The sequence below is a fragment of the Ambystoma mexicanum genome, chromosome 8, assembly GCF_040938575.1.
Source record: "Ambystoma mexicanum isolate Mex_15411 chromosome 8, UKY_AmexF1_1, whole genome shotgun sequence".
Classification (NCBI taxonomy): domain Eukaryota; kingdom Metazoa; phylum Chordata; class Amphibia; order Caudata; family Ambystomatidae; genus Ambystoma; species Ambystoma mexicanum.
In genome coordinates, this window is record NC_090929.1 from 1,605,517,616 (window position 1) to 1,605,541,488 (window position 23,873).

The 23,873-nt window shown below is 42.0% G+C and overlaps 1 protein-coding gene across 2 annotated transcripts in view; it reads right to left on the reverse strand.

Annotated features, from left to right (window-relative positions):
* The window catches only part of NRAP (nebulin related anchoring protein), a 515,982-nt gene extending 492,566 nt beyond the window's left edge, over positions 1 to 23,416 (reverse strand). The window contains exons 1-2 of one of the 2 annotated variants that reach the window (XM_069611850.1): positions 23,165 to 23,416; positions 22,177 to 22,271 (exon numbers count right to left, since the gene is read on the reverse strand). In XM_069611850.1, coding sequence (XP_069467951.1) covers positions 22,177 to 22,271; positions 23,165 to 23,236 — 167 coding nt within the window. In that variant the 5' untranslated portion in view covers positions 23,237 to 23,416. The remainder of the gene's footprint in view (positions 1 to 22,176; positions 22,272 to 23,164) is intronic. The other variant, XM_069611849.1, reaches the window with a different exon arrangement.
* Between the last annotated feature and the right edge of the window lie 457 nt (positions 23,417 to 23,873).

A 23,873-nucleotide genomic window follows, 5' to 3' on the forward strand; every position in this document is an offset into this window, starting at 1 on the left:
AATCTTCACATTTCACTGTAAGTGTGTCACATGGCTAAACTTCACAATTAAATTTAAGTGAGACTCATACTGAACTTCACAATTCTATCGAAGTGTGACACAAGGTTAATGTTCACATTTCACTCTAAGTGTGGCGCATGGCTAAACTTCACAGCTCTATCCAAGTGTGATACATGGCTATACTTCACATATCCATATAAGTGTGACGCGTGGCCAAAAGTCACAAATCTAAATGTAACGTATGGCTAAACTTTACAATTCCATCCAAGTGCGACTCATGCCAAACTTCACAATTTCATCAAAGTGTGACATATGGTTTATCTTCAGATTTCACTCTAACTGTGACGCATGGCTAAACTTCAAAGCTCTATCCAAATGTGACGCATGGCCAAACTTCACTACTCTATTTAAGTGTGACTCATACTAAACTATACAATTCTTTCTAAGTGAGACGCACAGTCAATATTCACATTTCACTCTAAGTGTGAAACATGGCTAAGCTTCACAATTCTATTTAAGTGTGACTGATACTAAACTTCACAATTCTACCTAAGTGTGACACATGGTTAACGTTCACATTTCACTCCAAGTGTGGCACATGGCTAACCTTCACAGCTCTATCCAATTGTGATGCATGGCTAAACTTCACATATCCATCAAAGTGTGATGCATGTTTAATCTTCCCATTTCACTCCAAGTGTGATGCATGGCCAAACTTCACAAATCTAAGTGTGAAGCATGGCTAAACTTCAAACTTCTATCTAAGTGTGACTCATACTGAGCTACACAATTCTAAGTGTGATGCATGGTTAATCTACACATTTCACTCTTAGTGTGACGCATGGCTAAACTTCATAATTCTATTTAAGTGCGACTCATACTAAACTTCACAATTCTATCGAAGTGTGACACATGGTTAATGTTCACATTTCATTCTAAGTGTGAAACATGGCTAAGCTTAACAATTCTATCTAATTGTGATAAATGGTAATGTTCACATTTCACTCTAAGTGTGATGCATGGCTGAACTTAACAATTCTATCTAATTGTGATAAATGGTAATGTTCACATTTCACTCTAAGTGTGATGCATGGCTAAACTTAACAATTCTATCTAATTGTGATAAATGGTAATGTTCACATTTCACTCTAAGTGTGACGCATGGCTAAACTTCACAATTCTATTTAAGCGTGACGCATGGCTAAACTTCACAATTCTATTGAAGTATGACTCATACTAAACTTCCCAATTCTAAGTGTGATGCATGTTTAATCATCATATTTCACTCTAAGTGTGATGTGATGCATGGCTAAACTTCAAACTTCTATCTAAGTGTGACTCATACTGAGCTACACAATTCTAAGTGTGATGCATGGTTAATCTACACATTTTACTCTAAATGTGATGCATGGCTAAACTTCACAATTCTGTCTAAGTGTGATGCCTGGTTAATCTTCACATTTCACTCTTAGTGTGACGCATGGCTAAACTTCACAATTCCATTTAAGTGAGACTCATACTCCTACTCATACCAAGCTTCAAAATTCCATCCAAGTGCGATGCATGGCTAAACTTCACAATTCTATCGGAGTATGACTCATACTAAACTTCACAATTCTTAGTGTGATGCATGGTTAATTTTTACTTTCACTCTAAGCGTGAAACATGGCTAAGCTTCACAATTCTATTTAAGTGTGACTCATATTAAACTTCACAATTCTATCGAAATGTGATAGATGGTTAATGTTCACATTTCACTTTAAGTTTAACACATGGCTAAACTTCACAATTCTGTCTAAGTGTGATGCATGGTTAATGTTCACATTTCACTCTAAGTGTGAAACATGGCTAATCTTCACAATTCTATTTAAGTGTGACTCATACTAAACTTCACAATTATATCTAAGTGTGACACATGGTTAACGTTCACATTTCCCTCCAAGTGTGGCACATGGCTAAACTTCACAGCTCTATCCATGTGTGACGCATGGTTAAACTTCACATATCCATCAACGTGGGATGCATGGTTAATCTTCCCATTTCACTCCAAGTGTGATGCATGGCCAAACTTCACAAATCTAAGTGTGACGCATGGCTAAACTTCATAATTCTATCAAAGTATGACTCATACTAAACTTCACAATTCTTAGTGTAACGCTTGATTAATTTGTACCTTTCACTCTAAGTGTGACGCACAGCTAAACTTCTCAATTCTACTTAAGTGTGACGCATGGCTAAACTTCACATTTCTATCTAAGTGTGACGCATGGTCAATCGTCACATTTCACTCTAAGTGTGACGTATGGCTAAACTTCACAATTCAATCTAAGTGTGACTCATACCAAACTTCACAATTCTATCTAAGTGTGACTCATACTGAGCTTCACAATTCTAAGTATGATGCATGGTTAATCTACACATTTTACTCTAACTGTGACGCAGGGCTAAACTTTACAATTCTGTCTAAGTGTGACGCATGGTTAATGTTCACATTTCACTCTAATTGTGACGCATGACTACACTTAACAATACTGTCTAAATGTGACGCATGGTAAATCTTCACATTTCACTGTAAGTGTGTCATATGGCTAAACTTCACAATTAAATTTAAGTGAGACTCATACTGAACTTCACAATTCTATCGAAGTGTGACACAAGGTTAATGTTCACATTTCACTCTAAGTGTGGCGCATGGCTAAACTTCACAGCTCTATCCAAGTGTGATAAATGGCTATACTTCACATATCCATATAAGTGTGACTCGTGGCCAAAAGTCACAAATCTAAATGTAACGTATGGCTAAACTTTACAATTCCATCCAAGTGCGACTCATGCCAAACTTCACAATTTCATCAAAGTGTGACATATGGTTTATCTTCAGATTTCACTCTAACTGTGACGCATGGCTAAACTTCAAAGCTCTATCCAAGTGTGACGCATGGCCAAACTTCACTACTCTATTTAAGTGTGACTCATACTAAACTATACAATTCTTTCTAAGTGAGACGCACAGTCAATATTCACATTTCACTCTAAGTGTGAAACATGGCTAAGCTTCACAGTTCTATTTAAGTGTGACTGATACTAAACTTCACAATTCTATCTAAGTGTGACACATGGTTAACGTTCACATTTCACTCCAAGTGTGGCACATGGCTAACCTTCACAGCTCTATCCAATTGTGATGCATGGCTAAACTTCACATATCCATCAAAGTGTGATGCATGTTTAATCTTCCCATTTCACTCCAAGTGTGATGCATGGCCAAACTTCACAAATCTAAGTGTGAAGCATGGCTAACTTCACAATTCTATCAAAGTATGACTCATAGTAAACTTCACAATTCTTAGTGTGACGCATGGTTAATTTTTACCTTTCACTTTAAGTGTGACGTACAGCTAAACTTTACAATTCTACTTATTGTGACGCATGGTCAATCTTCACATTTCACTCTAAGTGTGACGTATGGTTAAACTTCACAATTCAATCTAAGTGTGACTCATACTAAACTTCCCAATTCTAAGCATAATGCATGGTTAATCTTCACGTTTCACTCTTAGTGTGATGCATAGCTAAACTTCACAATTCTATTTAAGTGCGACTCATACTAAACTTCACAATTCTATTTAAGTGTGACTCATACCAAACATCACAATTCTATCAAAGTGTGACTCACACTGAGCTTCACAATTCTAAGTATGATGCATGGTTAATCTACTGTCAGGTACTGTCAGGTTGGAGTGACATATTCTTTACATACAGTATCATATACTCACTTACATTGGGTCAGGGGAGACACATATTTAGTATAGAAAGGTTTTAGGAAGTTATTATGGGTTATATTTTTTATACAGCCAATTTTGCCCTTAACCTTCATTGCAGTCTATGGAGATTGCCCCAAGCCAAGATGGAGGTTCTCAGTCTAAATTCTGATTGGCTGGAGATTGTTTAGAGGGAGGACAATGAACATTCTAAACTGCCTTTCATCGTCCTTGCCCAGCTGAGAGGTCGTGTGCCTTGTTGCTCCTGCTTAACTTTGTCAAGGGTGACAAGTTTCTAGCGGTTGAGCGGAAGATCTGAAAGTATAACAGGAGTCATGTTTGGAGTTTGGTGGAGACATAGGACAGGAGTCAGAAACTTCGATTTATTCTGAGAAAAGAAGTTTTCAATTCTTATTCAAGATAAGTGACTTTCCAGATTTGTTGAACTTGTAAAAAGGTTATATTTATCTAAGGGATTGAAACCAAATCTGTATCTAAAAAGATTGAAGCGCTTACGTTTGTTTTTTTATCGCTACATGTCAAATCAAACTAGCGCGAGAGTTTTTTGTCCGTTACTTTTCGCCCGCGCGTGTGTCTCTGCGCGTGAGAGTGAAGTGCGAGCGTGTACTTTGGACTCGAGTTTACTGTTCGTTTACGCAAGGGTTTTTTCCGCGTGATAATATAAGCGCGTGTGTATGTTGCGCGTGTACGTATTTATTCGTGAGTTGGACATTAGCGCGAGTGCGTTTTACCCGCGAATTGAGTCGTCAGCGCGTGTGCGTGTTTCCCGCGACTTGGAGGAAACCGCGTGTAAGGAAAGCGCGTGTAATTTTTATCGCGTCTTGGATTTCAGCGCGAGTGCGTTTTACCCGCGAATTGAATCGTCAGCGCGTGTACGTGTTTCCCGCCACTTGGAGGAAAGCGTGTGAAATTTATATCGCGTCTTGGACTTTAGCGCAAGTGCGTTTTTACTCGTGTGCGTATTTCCCGCGATTTGGAGAAAAAGCGAGTGATTTTTTCTTCCCGCGGTTTCTGGCTTTCCACGTGAAGATTCCAGCGCAAGTTAAATTCGTTCCTGAGAAAAAGACACTCTACAAAGAAAATATTAAAAACAAATACAAGAACTTAAAAGAACTTCATAAATCTGACTTGAAGACCTTGTTCAAGAATCTTTGATTTGAGCAGACTACCTACAAAGTTAATTTACATTCATGGACCTACTGAGAAGGCTGAATTATCTATAAGATTCTGGTCCACAAGTAAGGAAGTCTTGTCTGCTTTTCACTTCTCTGGGCATTCTGAAGAGAAGAACCAGGTGAAGAACCAGCGAGTTGATAGCTTCCAGCCTGGTGTTTGTTTCTTTGTCCCTTCCCCCTTTCCCCTGAAAGTGAGGTAAACTGAGCAGTTATATTTATGTCAGCTCAGAGTGCCACATTTTGGGTGGATTGTCGGGGGTTCAACAGCTTCTGCAGACACCAGGTTCTCAGCATGACAGTATGAAAGGCCAATTATAAAAAAAAGTGTCTGCCCGAGCTGTTATGAACCCTGACGAGACAACCATGGAGGCATTGGGAGTAACGGTTAGAGAAGAGTTACGGGTGGCTCATCAAGAGTATTCAAGTCTTTGTCAAAGAATGGATGAGTTAAATTTAAAGGTAACACAAATACAAGAAAGAGAAGGTGAAGTTTCGGAAGGTGCAGGAAACCCACCTGAGTTGGTAAGAGTAGGAGAAGAACAAGAACCTAGGCTTCCCAGGGGGGCAGAGAGGGGTTTAGGAACTTTAGTTATGCCTGTTCCTTTGGCAGCCCCAGAACGTTTCTTAGGAGATTCTAGAAAGTTTCAAATCTTTCAGACTCAGTGTGAATTACATTTTCTAAGTCGTCCAGAGTTGTTTTCCACAGATGCTTCAAAGGTAACATTCATCTTATCATATTTATCTGGAGAAGCTTCTGCGTGGGGAAGTCTTTTGGTTAGTCAAAAGAATTTGGCTTTGAATAATTATTCCCTTTTCCAGACAGAATTTAAGAAAATGTTTGATAAGAGACAGTTATCTTTAGAGGTTGATGGAGAATTACTGGAAATGCGCCAGGGAGGAAAGGAGTTGATTTCTTATATCACTCAATTTAGAACTTTAATTTTAGAAAGTAAATGGCCAGAGGAGAAGAGGGCTTCCTTATTTTATAGGGGCTTAAAGGATGAGTTAAAAGATGCTCTGGCTGGAGTTTTGGAGCGACCAAATACTTTAGATGCCTTAATTGATTTGGTGGTACAGTTGGATTTTCGTTTAACAGAAAGACGTTCTGAGCGTAGACGTACTCAGGGAGAGGTTAGGTTTCCGGGAACAATGGAGAGGCCTAAAGTTGAGGTGGTGAACAGAGAAGTGAAGTCAAAGATAATTGACCAGCAGAGCCGGGTGAGAGGTCCATTGTCCAAGGAAGAGAAGGCAAGAAGAAGGGAGAATAATTTGTGCTTATACTGTGGTAGGAGTGGTCATTTTCTTGAAACCTGTCCTTTTACCCCCAAGAAGATCTCCAAATCTTCAGGCAGAGTACAACAAGTGGCAAACACAATACAGACAGCGGTTCCTCACATAACGGTGAACGTATCCTTGATGTTTGAAAAGGTATTTTTAGGTTCTGGGCCAATTATTATTGATTCAGGAGCTACGGGTAATTTTATGGATAGAGGATTGGCTAAAACTCTAGGTGTTCCTATTGTTGCTAAGAAAGAAATGGAGCAGGTCAGAGCAGTTGATGGGACATCTCTTTCTTCAGGTCCAATCACTCATAATACAGAGTTACTTGAGATGGAGATGACTGGAGGTCATAAAGAAAATATCTCTTTTGAGTTAATTGACGCTCCAATCTTGAAAATTATTTTGGGTATGCCCTGACTCACACTTCATAATCCCAGAATTGATTGGAGTGCAAGAATTGTATCCTTAGAATCAACCTTTTGTCAGGAACATTGTCTTTCAGGAAAATCTTTTGAAGAGAAAGAAACAGTTGTGAATTCCGTTTCATTCTCGCTTGCAGAAAGAGGGGCAATAGGTTTTGACATTGGAACAGTTGTGGGTGAACTTCCAACTTGTTATCAGGATTTTTGGGATGTTTTTGATGAAAAGGAAGCTGGTGAGTTGCCTCCTCATAGGCCTTTTGACTGCAAGATAGAGTTGGAGCCTGGAGCTATTTTACCAAGCAGTAGGGTTTATGCCTTAACTGGATTCAATTTAAGTGTGACTCATACCAAACATCACAATTCTATCAAAGTGTGACTCACACTGAGCTTCACAATTCTAAGTATGATGCATGGTTAATCTACACATTTTACTCTTACTGTGACGCATGGCTAAACTTTACAATTCTGTCTAAGTGTGACACATGGTTAATATTCACATTTCACTCTAAGTGTGATGCATGACTACACTTAACAATACTGTCTAAGTGGGATGCATGGTTAATGGTCGCATTAGTGTGACACATAGCTAAACTTCACAATTCTTTCTAAGTGTGACTCATAGTAAACTTCACAATTCTAAGTGTGATGCGTGGTTAATGATCACATTTCACTGTAAGTGTGACACATGGCTAAACTTCACAATTCTTTGTAATTGTGACTCATAGGAAACTTCACAATTCTAAGTGTGACACGTGGTTTATCTTCATATTTCACTGTGAGTGTGTCACATGGCTAAACATCACAATTAAATTTAAGTGAGACTCATACTAAACTTCACAATTCTATCTAAGTGTGACGCATGGCCAAACTTCATAATTCTAAGTGTGACACATGGCTAAACTTCACAATTCCATCCAAGTGTGACTCATACCAAGCTTCAGAATTCCATCCAAGTGCGATGCACGGCTAAACGTCACAATTCTATCGGAGTTTGACTCATACTAAACTTCACAATTCTTAGTGTGATGCAGGTTCATTTTTACTTTCACTCTAAGTGTGACACAGAGCTAAACCTCACAGTTCTAAGTGTGACACATGGTTAACATTCACATTTCACTCCAAGTGTGTCACATGACTAATCTTCACAGCTCTATCCAAGTGTGACGCATGGCTAAACTTCACATATCCATCAAAGTGTGATGCATGGTTAATCTTCACATTTCACTACTAGTGTGACGCATGGCCAAACTTCACAAATCTAAGTGTGATGCATGGTCAAACTTCACAAATATACGTGTGACACAGAGCTAAACCTCACAATTCTATCTAAGTATGTCATGATCACAGGACCGTTCCATAGGTCTTCCCCCAAAAGGTCTTGGGCTGCTGTGTATCATTCCTGGGCTATGAGTAGGGAGAACCCAGTGGCCAATTGTGATTCAGACTATCCCGCTTTACTCAACATGGCCCCCCCAAGCTTCCACCTCCGCATCATCCTCGGTTCCAGTCCAAGTAGTCATTCCTGGGAATATTCCTCTGGCACCCCCGGAGCGTTTTACAGGGGATCCTAAAAGATTTGCAGTCTTCTTGAATCAGTGCAGGTTGCATTTCTTGTGTAGACCCGAGGTTTTTCCCACAGACCAATCCAAGGTAGCATTTGTATTGTCGTATTTGGGGGGATGTGCAGCCGATTGGTCTATTCCCCTGGTTAATAGGGACGACCCGGTGTTACAGAATTTTGCAGAATTCCAACGAGAGTTAGAAAAACTATTTGCTCGTCACACACAAGGACAGGCATTGGACAATGAATTGCTGTCGCTTAAGCAGGGTAACCAGGAACTGCTTGCATATGTGGCCACTTTTAATAGGCTGGTGGCAGAAACCAATTGGCCCACAGAAATAAGAACTACATTATTTTATCGTGGATTACGCAGCGAATTAAAAGATGTGTTAGCTCAGGTAGTAAATCCGCCTGAAAACCTCACAGAATTCATTGACTTGACCATACAATTGGATCACCGTTTACAGGACAGAAGAACAGATTTAGCTCGTCAAGATAACCAAGCGTTTTTAGTTCGTCCAAAAGAGCCCTTGTTAAAACCAGGCTTAAACCCGCATCCTGAACCTATGCAGTTGGGGGGAATTCGTGGTCCCATATCCCAAGCCGAGAGAGAGAAAAGACGTCAACTCCAGTTGTGTTTGTATTGTGGCAAGGCTGGCCACTTTTTAAAAGACTCTCCAGTTAAGCCTGCAAGGAAACAGTTGGGGGGTGTAAATCAAGATAAGAAGGATCAGGTGGCGGAAAACTCCAGTGCCCGACAAGCCTAGAGGTCAGCTTGTCGAGCATGAAAAAGGTTGCTGTGACCTCACACTTTGTGTTCTCAATTGTCCTGTTTAGTTCCGAGACTCCCACGAAGAAGAATGCACTAACTGCTTACATTGACTGTGGAGCTATTGGCAATTACATGGATCTAAATCTGGCAAGTGAATTGGGATTCCCCTTAAGGGAGAAATTAGAAGCCGAGAATGTCTCAGGGGTCGATGGCACTCCCTTGGTGTCAGGTCCTGTGACGCAGTGCACTAATAATCTCATCATGCTCTGTCAGGAAGGACACATGGAGAGGATCTCTTTCGACCTTATTCGAGCCCCACAATTTCAGATCATCTTGGTTAGAAAAACATAATTCCCTAATTGATTGGCGTTCCAGAACATTAACCTTTGCCTCTAGTTGTCAAAATACCTGTATGCTCTCAGAAGAACCAGTGACACTGTCGCAGCCGGATCCAAGTACACAGATGACTCTAGTCTCATCGGTTCCTTGCCAGAAGAGTATTGTGGATTCCAGAATATCTTCCAAAAAGAAAAGCAGGCTGAAGTCGTGCCCCCACATAGGCCATATGATTGCCAAATCAATATCATGCCGGGAGCACAGCTACTGTGTAGCGGAATCTATGCCCTTACGAAAAAGGAAAATGTCCATTTCAGGCACTGTCAATATCTGGCCAACGGATTCATCAGGCCATCCAAGTCTCCAGTGGCCTCGCCGCTCTTTTTTGTGCCCAAAAAAGAAGGAGAATTGAGAACTGGTATTGATTATCGAGCATTGAATCAGATCACTGTGAAGAATCGATATCCTCTTCCCCTCATTTCTACCTTGCTAGATCAGGTGAAACAGGCTCAAATATTCACCAAGCTCGACCTTCGTGGCGCCTATCATCTTATTCGAATCAAACAGGGAGATGAGTGGAAGACCGCTTTTCAAACGCGATTCGGCCTCTTCGAATACCAAGTGATGCCCTTTGGGCTTTGCAACGCTCCAGCGGCTTTTCAGTCCTTTATGAATGACATCTTCAGAGAACTGTTGGATATCTGTGTGGTGGTTTATGTGGATGACATCCTAATCTTCTCCTCAAACCTTTCAGATCATATAAGGCATGTGACCGCGGTACTTCAAACCATCAAGGACAACTCTCTTTACGTCAAGTTAGAAAAATGTCAGTTCCATGTTCCTGAAGTGGAGTTTTTGGGATTCATCCTGTCGGCAAATGGAATCAAGATGGACAACAGAAAGGTTGATGCTATCCTTACCTGGCCAGCGCCCACTTCAATTAAAGGAATTCAAAGTTTCCTTGGCTTCGCAAATGTTTATCGGCGATTCGTCTCTGACTTTTCTCGTTTGGTCCATCCCATCACCACCTTGCTCAGAAAGAACAGAAGGTTTGAGTGGACCAAGGAAGCTAATGACGCCTTTGAGAAGCTAAAAGAACGGTTTACTGCGGCACCTGTGCTTCAACACCCGCAACCTGATCTTCCTTTTGTGGTGGAAAGAGATGCCTCAAATGTGGCTATGGGAGCTGTTTTGTCCCAGCGTAACCCAAACACCCAAGAACTGCACCCTGTCGCGTTCTGGTAAAAAAAAATGTCCTCTGCAGAATTGAACTACACGATTACGGATAAGGAGCTATTGGCTATTAAATGTGCTCTTAAGGAATGGAGGCATCACCTGCTTGGAGCAAGGCACACGGTAACGATCTATACCGACCATCGAAATTTGCAATACCTACGCTCCGCCAAGGCACAATCCTCTAGGCAGTTACGATGGGCTCTCTTCTTTGCGGAATATGACTTTGTCATTACCTTTCGACCAGGTGTGCGTAACGGAAAGGCCGATGCCCTCTCCCGCATTGGAAAAGGGGATGAAGCTTATGTGCCTATGAATCCTATGGAGATAATTTCCAGAGAGAAGGTACTGGGAATCATGGATACTTCAGACCCGACCCTCGAAGAGCTGAGAAATCAGATTAAATCTAACATCTCTCAGGAGGAATTGTCTAGGTGGGAGTCAAAGGGAGAATGTTTTTCAGTACAGGATGGGTTGCTGTTTTATCAGGAACGTCTGTATTTGGCCACCTCCGAGCTGCAAGCACAAGTGATCGCTAATTATCATGGAGCTCTGTTGGAAGGACATCCAGGTATCACCAAGACCTTGGAGAAGTTGAAGAGATCCTACTTGGCGAAAGGATGTTGTCCAATTCTTGAAGACCTGTGGTAATTGCGCACAAAATAAAACTCATAAAAAAAACCTGCTGGCCTCCTCTTACCCTTGAATGTTCCACCTGCTCCCTGGCACACCATTTCCATGGACTTCATTACAGACTTACCTACTTGTGAAGGTTTTAATACTATCTTGGTGGTGGTGGATTTATTTTCCAAAATGGCACATTTTGTGGCATTAAAAGGATTACCAACCGCCTCGGTCTTGGCAAAGACCTTTTTGGAAAACATAGTGAAGCTGCATGGCTTTCCTTCAATAGTAATTTCGGATCGGGGAAGTCAATTTGTCTCCAAATTCTGGAAGAGATGTTGTGAGTTAGCCAGAATCGATGTACGCATGTCCACCAGGCATCATCCCCAGACAGATGGCCAAACTGAACGAACCAACCAAACCTTGGAACAATATATGAGATGTATGCTGCACCAACTGGAAGACACCTGGCTAAATGTGTTGTGGATTGCTGAGTATGCCTATAACAATTCTGTCCATGCCTCTACTGGAGTTAGCCCATTTTACACTCTGCATGGCCGACACCCACGTACGTCGGTCTATGACCCACTTGAAACTTTGGAAATGCCAGCTGTGAAGTTTCTGCACGAAAAAATTACAATGGCAGTGGATCAAGCACGAAAACAATTATCATTGGCAAAAGAGTAACAAGAGAAATTTGCGGATATCAAAAGATGCAATGCTCCAGACTATAAGGTGGGGGATTTGGTGTGGTTCGCCACCAAGAATCTGGCCTTAAAGGGGTAAAAAAATGTCTTCCACGATTTTTGGGGCCATTTACCATTGAGAAAGTAATCAACCCTGTCGCTGTGAAACTAACACTTCCAAAGACTATGAAAATCCATTCGGTCTTTCATGTTTCCCTTTTGAAACTAGTTCATCCAAACACACGCATCCCCGATGCTCCAGCTCCTGTGGAAGTAGAAGAAGATCAACTTGAATACGAAGTTAAGGCAATCTTGGACTCTAAGATACTACGCAACAAATTGTTCTACTTAGTGGAGTGGAAAGGGTACGGCCCTCAGGATAGAACATGGGAGCCTTTGGAAAATATTCATGCCCCCAGATTGTTAAGGGCCTATCACCGCAACAACCCATGCAAACCCAAGAGAGGAGGTTCCAGTTTAGGAGGGGTTTTGGGGGGGAATACTGTCATGATCACAGGACTGTTCCATAGGACTTCCCCCAAAAGGTCTTGGGCTGCTGTGTATCATTCCTGGGCTATGAGTAGGGAGAACCCAGTGGCCAATTGTGATTCAGACTATCCCGCTTTACTCAACATGGCCACCAGGCGGCGGTTCCTGAATCCTGCGGAGCATTCCAGTAGTACAGGCTCCGCAAGTATTTAAGTCCCTCCCCTCGGTGGGGCTGCACTTCGTGTCCTCTTGCTGTTAGCGGACACTTACCTCAGCTCGTTTCTGACAGGAACTTCTTGCCCTTAGTTTTCCCTTTTTTCATTGAACATTCCTGTGCTTGTGTCACTCTCAGTTCACATTCCTTGTAGATTCCTAGTTCCCACTTGAATTCCGTCAGTTCACAGTTTCCGAGTGTCCGGTGAGGAGGAGCGTTCTTTTGTGAGGAATTAACAGGAGAAGCTGTCCGTGTTGTTTCTCCTCACCGCAAGTACAGTTTTCTTGTGAAGCATTATTTTGGCATCTAGTTTTTTCGTTAGCCTGTTTGGTTAGTAAGCAAGCTTTTAGTCGCTCGTGTCACTAGGGATTTTACTGTAGCCGTGGTATTGCACATTAATTGTTTATTCCGTAGTTGGGCAGTCTAGTCACAGCAGCTCTTTAGTTTTACATGGTTTGTTCACACACAGGTAGGAACATACAGTATATTTAGAGTCCCACCTTGCTGGTTCCCTGAGTTCCTCTGGTGTTATTGGAGGGAAATAATTTGCTTGGTGCATTGCCTAACAGAGGTGTCTGGTTCACATTGTGTGTATGAGCAACGCACTCTCTAGTAAATGTTTCAGAGACATTCCCTTCAGATTAGGAGTGATTTTCTCCTCATGTTCTTGGCACCCAGTGTCTCTCAGTCATTGAACCTTCTCTAGGATACAACTTACCTCCTGAGGCATTAGTACTCCCGTAGCCCTTCCATTCGAGTTGGTTCCTTTTCCCTCTCTCATTCAATCCCACCTTCAGGACTTGCGCCCCTGCACAGATGCAGGACGGATAGCTCATCAAAACATTAAAAGAGGTGAGCAGGGCGAACTCAGTGGGAAGGAGTGTTGGTTGGTGAGGAGATAATTCTCAGTTATCTTAGATTTCATTTTTGACTGGTTGTTCAATTCCACAGATTCTCAACTCATAGAACTCTAAACAGGGAAGTAGTGAGAGAACCACGCACCCCGAGAAGATTAGTAGAGGTGTTCCCGCGGAGCCTAAGGTAAGCGTTACAAGTGTGACGCATGGCCAATCTTCACATTTCACTCTAAGTGTGATGCATGGCTAAACTTCCCAATTCTGTCTAATTGTGACGAATGGTTAAACTTCACATTTCACTCTTAGTGTGACACATGGCTAAACTTCACAATTTTATCTAAGTGTGACTCATACTAAACTTCACAATTCTATCTAATATTACACTGAGCTTCACAATTCTAAGTATGATGCATGGTTAATCTACACATTTTACTCTAACTGTGACGCATGGCTACCCTTCACAATTCTGTCTATTTGTGACATATGGTTAATATTCACATTTCCCTCTAAGTGTGACGCATGACTACACTTAACAGTACTGTCTAAGTGTGATGCATGGTTAATGGTTGCATTTCACTCTAAGTGTGACTCATAGTAAACTTCACAATTCTAAGTGTGACGCATGGTTTATCTTCACTTTTCACTCTAAGTGTGATGCATGGGCAAAGTTCACAATTCTGTCCAAGTGTGACGCATGGTAAATCTTCACATTTAACTGGAAGTGTGTCACATGGCTAAACTTCACAATTAAATTTAAGTGAGACTCATACTAAACTTCACAATTCTATCAAAATGTGATAAATGGTTAATGTTCACATTTCACTCTAAGTGTGATGTATGGCTAAACTTAACAATTCTATCTAAGTGTGACGTATGGTTAAACCTCACAATTCAATCTAAGTGTGACTCATACTAAACTTCACAATTCTATCTAAGTGTGACTCATACTAATCTTCACAATTCTATCTAAGTGTGACTCACACTGAGCTTCAGAATTCTACGTATGATAGATGGTTAATCGAAACATTTTACTCTGTGACGCATGGCTAAACTTTACAATTCTGTCTAAGTGTGATGCATGGTTAATGGTTGCATTTCACTCTAAGTCTGACACATGGCTAAACTTCACAATTCCATCTAAGTGTGATGCATGGCTTAACTTCACAATTCCATCCAAGTGTGACTCATTCCAAACTTCACAATGCCATCTAAGTGCAACACATGGCTAAACTTCACAATTCTGTCTAAGTTTGACCTTTGGTTAATCTTCACATTTCACTCAAAGTGTGATACATGGCTAAACTGCACAGCTCTATCCAAATGTGATGCATGGCTAAACTTCAAAATTCCATCTAAGTGTGACGCACAGCTAAACTTCACAATTCTATTTAAGTGTGACTCATACTAAACTTCACAATTCTATCTAAGTGTGACGTATGGCTAAACTTTACAATTCTTTTTAAGTGCGACTCATACTAAACTTCACAATTCTATTGAAGTGTGACACATGGTTCATGTTCACATTTCACTCTCAGTGTGACACATGGCTACACTCCACAATTCTGTCTCAGTGTGACACAGGGCTACACTTCACAATTCTAAGTGTGATGCATGGTTAATGTTCACATTTCACTCTAAGTGTGATGCATGGCTAAATTTCACAACTCTGTCTCAGTGTGACACATGGCTACACGTCACAATTCTGTCTAAGTGTGATGCATGGTTAATCTTCCCATTTCTCTCCAAGTGTGATGCATGGCCAAACTTCACAAATCTAAGTGTGACGCATGGTTAATTTTTACCTTTCACTCTAAGTGTGACGCACAGCTAAACTTCACACTTCTACTTAAGTGTGACGTATGGTTAAACTTCACAATTCAATATAAGTGTGACTCATACTAAACTTCACAATTCTAAGTGTGATGCATGGTCAATCTACACATTTTACTCTAACTGTCATGCATGGCTAAACTTTACAATTCTGTCTAAGTGTGACGCATGGTTAATCTTCGCATTTCACTCTTAGTGTGACTCATACTAAACTTCACAATTCTATCGAAGTAGGACGCATGGTTAATGTTCACATTTCACTCTAAGTGTGACGCATGACTACACTTAACAATACTGTCTAAATTTGATGCATGGTTAATGTTCGCATTTCACTCTAAGTGAGACACATGGCTAAACTTCACAATTCTTTCTAAGTGTGACTCATAGTAAACTTCACAATTCTAAGTGTGATGCGTGGTTTATCTTCACATTTCACTGTAATTGTGTCACATGGATAAACTTCCCAATTAAATTTAAGTGAGACTCATACTAATCTTCACAGCTCTATCCAAGTGTGACACATGGTTAATCTTCACATTTCACTACTAGTGTGATGCATGGCCAAACTTCACAAATCTAAGTGTGACGCATGGTCAAACTTCACAAATATAAGTGTGACACAGAGCTAAACCTCACAATTCTATCTAAGTGTGACACATGGCCAATCTTCACATTTCAAAGTGTGATGCATGGCTAAACCTCCCAATTCTGTCTTATTGTGACGCATGGTTAAACTTCACATTTCACTCTTAGTGTGACAAATGGCTAAACTTCACAATTATATCTAAGTGTGACTCATACTAAACTTCACATTTCTGTCTAAGTGTGACTTACACTGAGCTTCACAATTCTAAGTGTGATGCATGGTTAATCTACACATTTTACTCTAACTGTGACGCATGACTACACTTAACAGTACTGTCTAAGTGTGATGCATGGTTAATGGTTGCATTTCACTCTAAGTGTGACTCATAGTAAACTTCACAATTCTAAGTGTGACGTGTGGTTTATCTTCACATTTCACTCTAAGTGTGATGCATGGCCAAAGTTCACAATTCTCTCTAAGTGTGATGCATGGTAAATCTTCACAATTAACTGTAAGTGTGTCACGTGGCTAAACTTCACAATTAAATTTAAGTGAGACTCATACTAAACTTCACAATTCTATCGAAGGGTGACACATGGTTAATGTTCACATTTCACTCTAAGTGTGATGAATGGCTAAACTTCACAATTCTATTTAAATGTGACTCATACTAAACTTGACAATTCTATCGAAGTGTGATGTATGGGTAGCATTCACATTTCACTCCAAGTGTGGTGCATGGCTAAACTGCACAGCTCTATCCAAGTATGATGCATGGGTATACTTCACATATCCATATAAGTGTGACGCGTGGCCAAACGTCACAAATCTAAGTGTAACGCATGGCTAAACTTTACAATTCCATCCAAGTGCAACTCATGCCAAACTTCACAATTTCATCTAAGTGTGACATATGGTTTATCTTCAGATTTCACTCTAACTGTGACGCATGGCTAAACTTCACAATTCCATTAAAGTGTGATGCATGGTAAATCTTCACATTTCACTTCAAGTGTGACGCATGGCCAAACTTCACAAATCTAAGTGTGACGCGTGGTTAAACTCCACAATTCCATCCAAGTGTGACTCATACCAAGCTTCAAAATTCCATCCAAGTGCGACACATGCTAAACTTCACAATGCTATCAAAGTATGACTCATACTAAACTTCACAATTCTATCTAAGTGAGACGCATAGTCAATATTCACATTTCACTCCAAGTGTGAAACATGGCTAAGCTTCACAATTCTATTTAAGTGTGACTCATACTAAACTTCACAATTCTATCTAAGTGTGACACATGGTTAACGTACACTTTTCACTCCAAGTGTGGCACATGGCTAAACTTCACAGCTCTATCCAAGTGTGACGCATGGCTAAACTTCACATATCCATCAAAGTGTGATCCATGGCCAAACTTCACAATTCTATCAAAGTATGACTCATACTAAACTTCATTATTCTTAGTGTGACGCATGGTTAATTTTTACCTTTCACTTTAAGTGTGACACACAGCTAAACTTCAGAATTCTACTTAAGTGTGACGCATGGCTAAACTTCACATTTCTATCTAAGTGTGACGCATGGTCAATCTTCACATTTCACTCTAATTGTGACGTATGGTTAAACTTCACATTTCACTCTTAGTGTGACGCATGGCTAAACTTCACAATTCTATCTAAGTGTGACTCATACTAAACTTCACAATTCTAAGTATGATGCATGGTTAATCTACACATTTTACTCTAACTGTGACGCATGACTACACTTAACAACACTGTCTAAGTGTGATGCATGGTTAATGGTCGCATTTCACTCTAAGTGTGACACATGGCTAAACTTCACAATTCCATCTAAGTGTGACGCATGGCTTAACTTCACATATCCATCAAAGTGTGATGCATGGCCAAACTTCACAATTCTATCAAAGTATGACTCATACTAAACTTCACTATTCTTAGTGTGACGCATGGTTAATTTTTACCTTTCACTTTAAGTGTGACGCACAGCTAAACTTCACAATTCTACTTAAGTGTGACGCATGGCTAAACTTCACATTTCTATCTAAGTGTGACGCATGGCTTAACTTCACAATTCCATCCAGTTGTGACTAATTGCAAACTTCACAATGCCATCTAAGTGCAACACATGGCTAAACTTCACAATTCTATTTAAGTGTGACTCATACTAAACTTCACAATTCTATCTAAGTGTGACGTATGGCTAAACTTCACAATTCTGTCTCTAAGTACGACACATGTTTAATCTTCACATTTCACCCTATGTGTGTCGTATGGCTAAACTTCACAATTCTATTTAAGTGTGATGCATGGTTAATGTTCACATTTCACTCTAAGTGTGATGCATGGCTAAATTTCACAACTCTGTCTAAGTGTGACGCATGGCTGAACTTTATAATTCTATTTAAGTGCGACTCATACTAAACTTCACAATTCTATCTAAGTGTGACGTATGGCTAAACTTCACAATTCTGTCTCTAAGTACGACACATGTTTAATCTTCACATTTCACCCTATGTGTGTCGTATGGCTAAGCTTCACAATTCTATTTAAGTGTGATGCATGGTTAATGTTCACATTTCACTCTAAGTGCGAAGCATGGTTAATCTTCACATTTCACTCTAAGTGTGACGCATGGCTAAACTTCACAATTCTATTTAAGTGTGACTCCTACTAAATTTCACAATTCTAAGTGTGACACATGGTTTATCTTCACATTTCACTCTATGTGTAATGCATGGCTAAACTTCACAATTCTAAGTGTGATGCATGGCTAAACTTCCCAAGTTTGTCTAAGTGTGATGCATGGCTAAACTTCCCAAGTTTGTCTAAGTGTGATGCATGGTTAATGTTTGCAAAGTGATAGGAAAGAGTATGAAGGATAGAAAGTGTAGCCTTGCATTTGGAATGTGAGAGTGAATCACTCTAAGGGCTACTGCTAAACTCGCCAGATCATTATCCAGCCAAGTTGTCCGAGTGAGCTAAAATGGCGACGAGATAAACACCTTTTGCTTTGAAAATGTTTTGTACTACAACATCCATCAGTCCCAGCCAGCCTAGTCAAAGTTGTGGGATCACAGAGGTCGTAGAGGCAAAGAACTGCAGAGACACAGGCTGTACATACAATTGTGCTGAATTAGTCAAACTTCTTGTGCCTTTCATGGTATGGCAGGCTTAGGCATTACAACTGGTATAAACTCAGATTTTGTTCACCTTCCGCAGTTTTTGTATCTTTAGCCAAAATAGATGGAGACAGACAAGACAACCTTACATGTCAAAAATCTCATATGACCCAAAACAAAGAGTGCAACGAGAGCGGTGGTAGACTTCGGATAGGTGGGAAGTGTGCCAAGTGCCGCCAGTAAAATGGCATTGAGCGTAAAAGCACATGGTAAAAGGTCTAAACATGAAATCAGAACCCAAACAAAACACCTTTTCCCCTTTTTGCGAAATACATCTATATTGCAGCTTGCTGGGACTCCTTCCTCTCTGACCATGTCTACAGGAGGATTGTGTGGTGGTGTGTGCTCTGGGTTGTGATGCTTTCATTCATTTCACTGCCAAGATATTCACAAAGACGGGCCAGGACATCAGCTTTCAAGATGACACAGACCCCCATCCTCAGGTGGAAAAGTTTGTAACTGAGGAGAATTTGAAGTGGAACCAATTAGGCGCCAAGTGATCAGCAAATATCTAATAAAATTCCCAGACTGGAGACTAAGGAATACATTTTTTAGACTCAGATTGAACATATTACACACTGGGGAAATCCTGGCGAGAAGAGTTTTGGGAGCTTTCGCAGTAAGTCTATGCCAGTCGTGTGCCAAGCCAGAAAACCAATCAATGAAACATCTGATGATCGAGTGTGAGGGCACGAAAAATTGTAGGCATCAATTTCTCAGTAAATTCATGTCAGATGTAACATACTGGGCACATGACCATTTCTGGGAAAGCCTGATCGATGGCCACTCCCATCAAAGACGATCGCTGTAGTCAAGATGCTCGAGGACTGTAAAATAGAATTGTAACATCTTTTTAAATATCGTTTAAATTTTGTTTGAACTGGTTTGGATGTGAATGCTTTTTTTGTTAACTGTTCAAACTCTCTGTTCTTTTTTTGTAAATTATGTATTTGATTTGAGTTTTGTGAAAGGTTATATTTTTTGTAACCATATACAATAAAAAAAAATAATAATAATTCAGGAATTCCCTAAAGCACGGATCCAGCCTAGCGCACAAGAAGCAGAACGTCTATCCATTTTCAAGTTCCTGCCGGTGTTCCGTCCCCAAGCCCCTGCCATCACTACTTTCTCACATGTATACTTCTTACGACCGGTCCATGCTATGGTGACACAGGAGCGTGTTTGCAGTGGCCCTTGAGCCATTAAAGTGCTATATATGCACGTCACAGTGATTTCACATAGTTCAGAGCATGGCTCTCCTTGACCGCTTGTTTTCCCATTTAACTATTTCAAGTCACATTCCCCCCTGCCCAACCTCAAAATACATCACACCTCCATTCAGCAACCAAATGCGAGAAACAATAAAGCATGCTTGCTACCCTGTGTTAACCTATCCTAGCTGAGAACTCGCTGGCTGTCACGACATCCAAAGCCCAACCATATAGGTGCCAGTATCGCTACCCGCACCGTTGCTACCGTACCGCCATACTACAAGTTGTGCCTGCGGGTCTCGCTCTGCCCGCCAGGTCGGACCTGGCGGACAGTGCGGCACCCGCGAGCACAACTCGTGGATGCACTGGCACCATTATGAACGGTGCCGGTGCATCCGAGCTCCCCATTCCCATTCGGCCCTATGGGGCCGAAAGGGGATGGGGAGTCCCTTATTGCCGGCTCCCACGAATGGGCAATTACTGGGTCCGCCGAACTCGGCATGACCCGGTAATTGCCCATTCGCGGGTGCCGGTAAAATCACTGGTTTGGCGGCAGCCATGCCTTTGTTACAGGCACGGCTGCCGCCAAACCCGTAATGAGGCCCCCCCCATAGGGCCTCATTACGAGTTTGGAGGTAGCCATGCCCTTAATAAAGGAATGGCTACTCCCAAACCCGGGTCCGGGTTCCCTGAATGGGGAAATACCGAGCCATTCCGACCTTGGAGGGCCCGGTATTTCCCCATTCAGGGAACCCGGACCATCCCCATTCCCATTTGAGCCCCTATAGGGCTCAATGGGAATGGGGAGCATGCTATCAACGGTTCTGTTAATGATGGGCCCGTTGTTAGAATGCTGGGCCGCTCGCGGGACCCGCTAAGGACGTCTGGTAAAACCAGGCATCCTGAGCGGGTCACGCAAGCAGACCTTGTAATGGGGGGGTAAGGGGTTAACGGCTCTGGTCCCTTTACCGGCGCCGTTAACCCCTTACCGCCCTCCTCGTAATGAGGCCCATTGTGTCCCTATACGCGTCGTAAATACCACCCCAATACAAGCTTCCAGGGGCACCAGATACCCTTATCTGCAGCAGAAGGTCCCAGTGCTTAATTCGAAAAGAAACAAATGCCACGGCCCAAATATTTTCCAGCACGCCCATGACGCTGCAGAAGGGCAGTTCCCCACCACTGCCCCACCACCAAAAGCTGCTCCCCAACGTGTCAACAAATGTGGGGTTACACTACAGCTCGCACCTGCTCATTGAGGTTGATGGATGCACTCGAGAGATAATAAGTGCCGGGGCTCAAAAATAGGTACCAGAGCTGAGCCCTGGCAAAGACCCCCACATATTAAGCACTGGAAGGGCCACACCTGCGGCAACCTGCCCCTGAATAGCACCAGCAGACATGCTAGCGGTGTGTTGTTCTCCCCTGGTTCCCACGCTTTGTGTATTCTTAACCAACTTCTCTCCCCTACTATCAAACACAAACGCACGTGAAAATGTTACAGACAAATACCAACACCATTTTTTTTTCTTTAAATGTTTTTTCATTGTTGTTGGTTCGTCTAAGGTTTTAATTTAAATTAAAAAGAAACATCACTGTGCTTCACTGTTCTGGGACTAAGCAGCTGAGCATGAGCACCCATTCCTGCCACAGGTTGAAATGAAGGCAGGGCAGTCTCAGCCTTTCATCTGCCTGTGACTGATACATTGAGCACCATGGAATTGGGTAATAACAGCTATTATAAGACGACATCAGACATCTCTATCTGGTAAAGGTTATAACTATTATGTACAACTGCCTCTTGGATAGCTGGCAAACATAACTCTTTTCCTAAATGGTCTTGCATTCAAGCGAATAGACAGAGGGCGCAGCATGAGCATGGCACTTAAATGGCAGCAGCGCGGGCGCACTCACGCTTGGCAGTAGGGCTTTTTCTGGAAGCTAACACAGTTATTTGCAGTCAGGATCATCTTGCAGACCTCGCAGTGGAAGCAAGCTTTGTGCCATGTCTGGAAACAGAACCAGAAAACAAAATCAGCTTGCTTAAGTCCCCTCTCCTTCTCCAGAGCAAATATCAGGTCCACAGACCTTGCATCGGTATTCTTATTTATTTATGAAGACAAGTATATTATAAATAATGAAAACATGCAAAAATACACATACGCTGTCTTGTAGCAGAATTATTTCAGCTCAGAGAAGCTGTTATGTATATGTCAGGGCCCACCTGTGACGTTTTAGCGCAGCTAGCCTTATTAACTATTTCTGTATTATTAATATTGCCAGTCTATTTTTAGTTTTGGGGTTTAAGGTGGCGCTTTAGAGCCTCCTATAAGCCGAAACTAATGCATTAGAGTGCAGCTAGGGAGAGATGACATACAATGCTTGTAGGTGTGGGTTAGTTATTTACGCACCCTTTGACTGCCCATGGCCATGATGATCTTTAGGGTCATTCCCACCCACTTCCTGCCCCTCCCGCCCAGAACACACCCTCCTGGGATCTCTTTCAGCTGACTTTATCAAGCCTTGAAATCAAACCTTGCACTCAAAGTGCCTGCCAAGGTTCTTTTTCAAAGCATTCTTCTGAAAGCTAATGATTTAATTAGTGCTGTAAACCCGCTAGTGGTCAAATAAAAATGTCTTAACCAGATCAGCCACTTGATTTATAAGCACTATGTGTGCCCTTCACTGAGGTCCTGTTAAAAGCATGCTTTGGCAGAGGCTCGAGTTTCAGTGGTATATGCACCACTTTACAGCTGCTAACATTAATGGCCAGTTAGAACCATTACAGCAGTGCCTGGCAAATACGTTTGCATGTCTACACAAAAGCCAAAACTGTTGGCCTTGCCAATGCTTGCTCACTTCTGTCTGACCCTGAGAACTGGTAGGACGTATTCTGTATTACCTGGTCGATGCAGTTCACCTTCTCTGCCGGATACACGCAGAAGCCGCAGCGCGAGCAAGGCCTGACGTCCATCTTGTGTTTACCGCCTTCCTTCCAAGCAGAGGATAAGGCCCAGGAGTTGGTAAAGTGGCAGGAGCGGCAGCTCCGGAGCGGGCACTTGGACTCAGTAAGGTTTGACTGCTGTCACCAGCTCGTGTCCCTGCCACCCCGGGTTCGCAGCCCCGCGGCACCTTCCCTAGTCCAAGTTCTGATTGGAGGACAGCTGGACTTGACTTTTAAAGCTGCCAGTCACCCAAGGCTGCTATTTTGGCCTCTGTGAGGCTGCACCGGTGTGGAGGGCAGACGGAGCTCTCTGGAAATAGAAGGGTGAACGCACGCTGAGACGCTAGTGCACGAGAGGGGCTGCATTGCTCATTGGCTATAAATGTTGTGACGCATGGAGGGTGCCTGTCAGAGCCCCCAGGATGCGACCCTGGTAAAGGGAAAGGCCTTCCTGAGCAATTCAGTCGAGAAGCCCTGAGGAGACTCGTGTGTACTGTTGTGTCTGACTCCAAAATCCCACGGGAGAGGAAAGAAGGGGTGTGAGCGCATCCGAGTCAGAAAGCTCGCAGGCGATATAATGACAGCTGTGTGATAGGCACACCAAGACACACACTGAGCCCGATTCTCAAAGCTTTTTTCCCAGGAGTAAGATTGACTTACTCCGGAG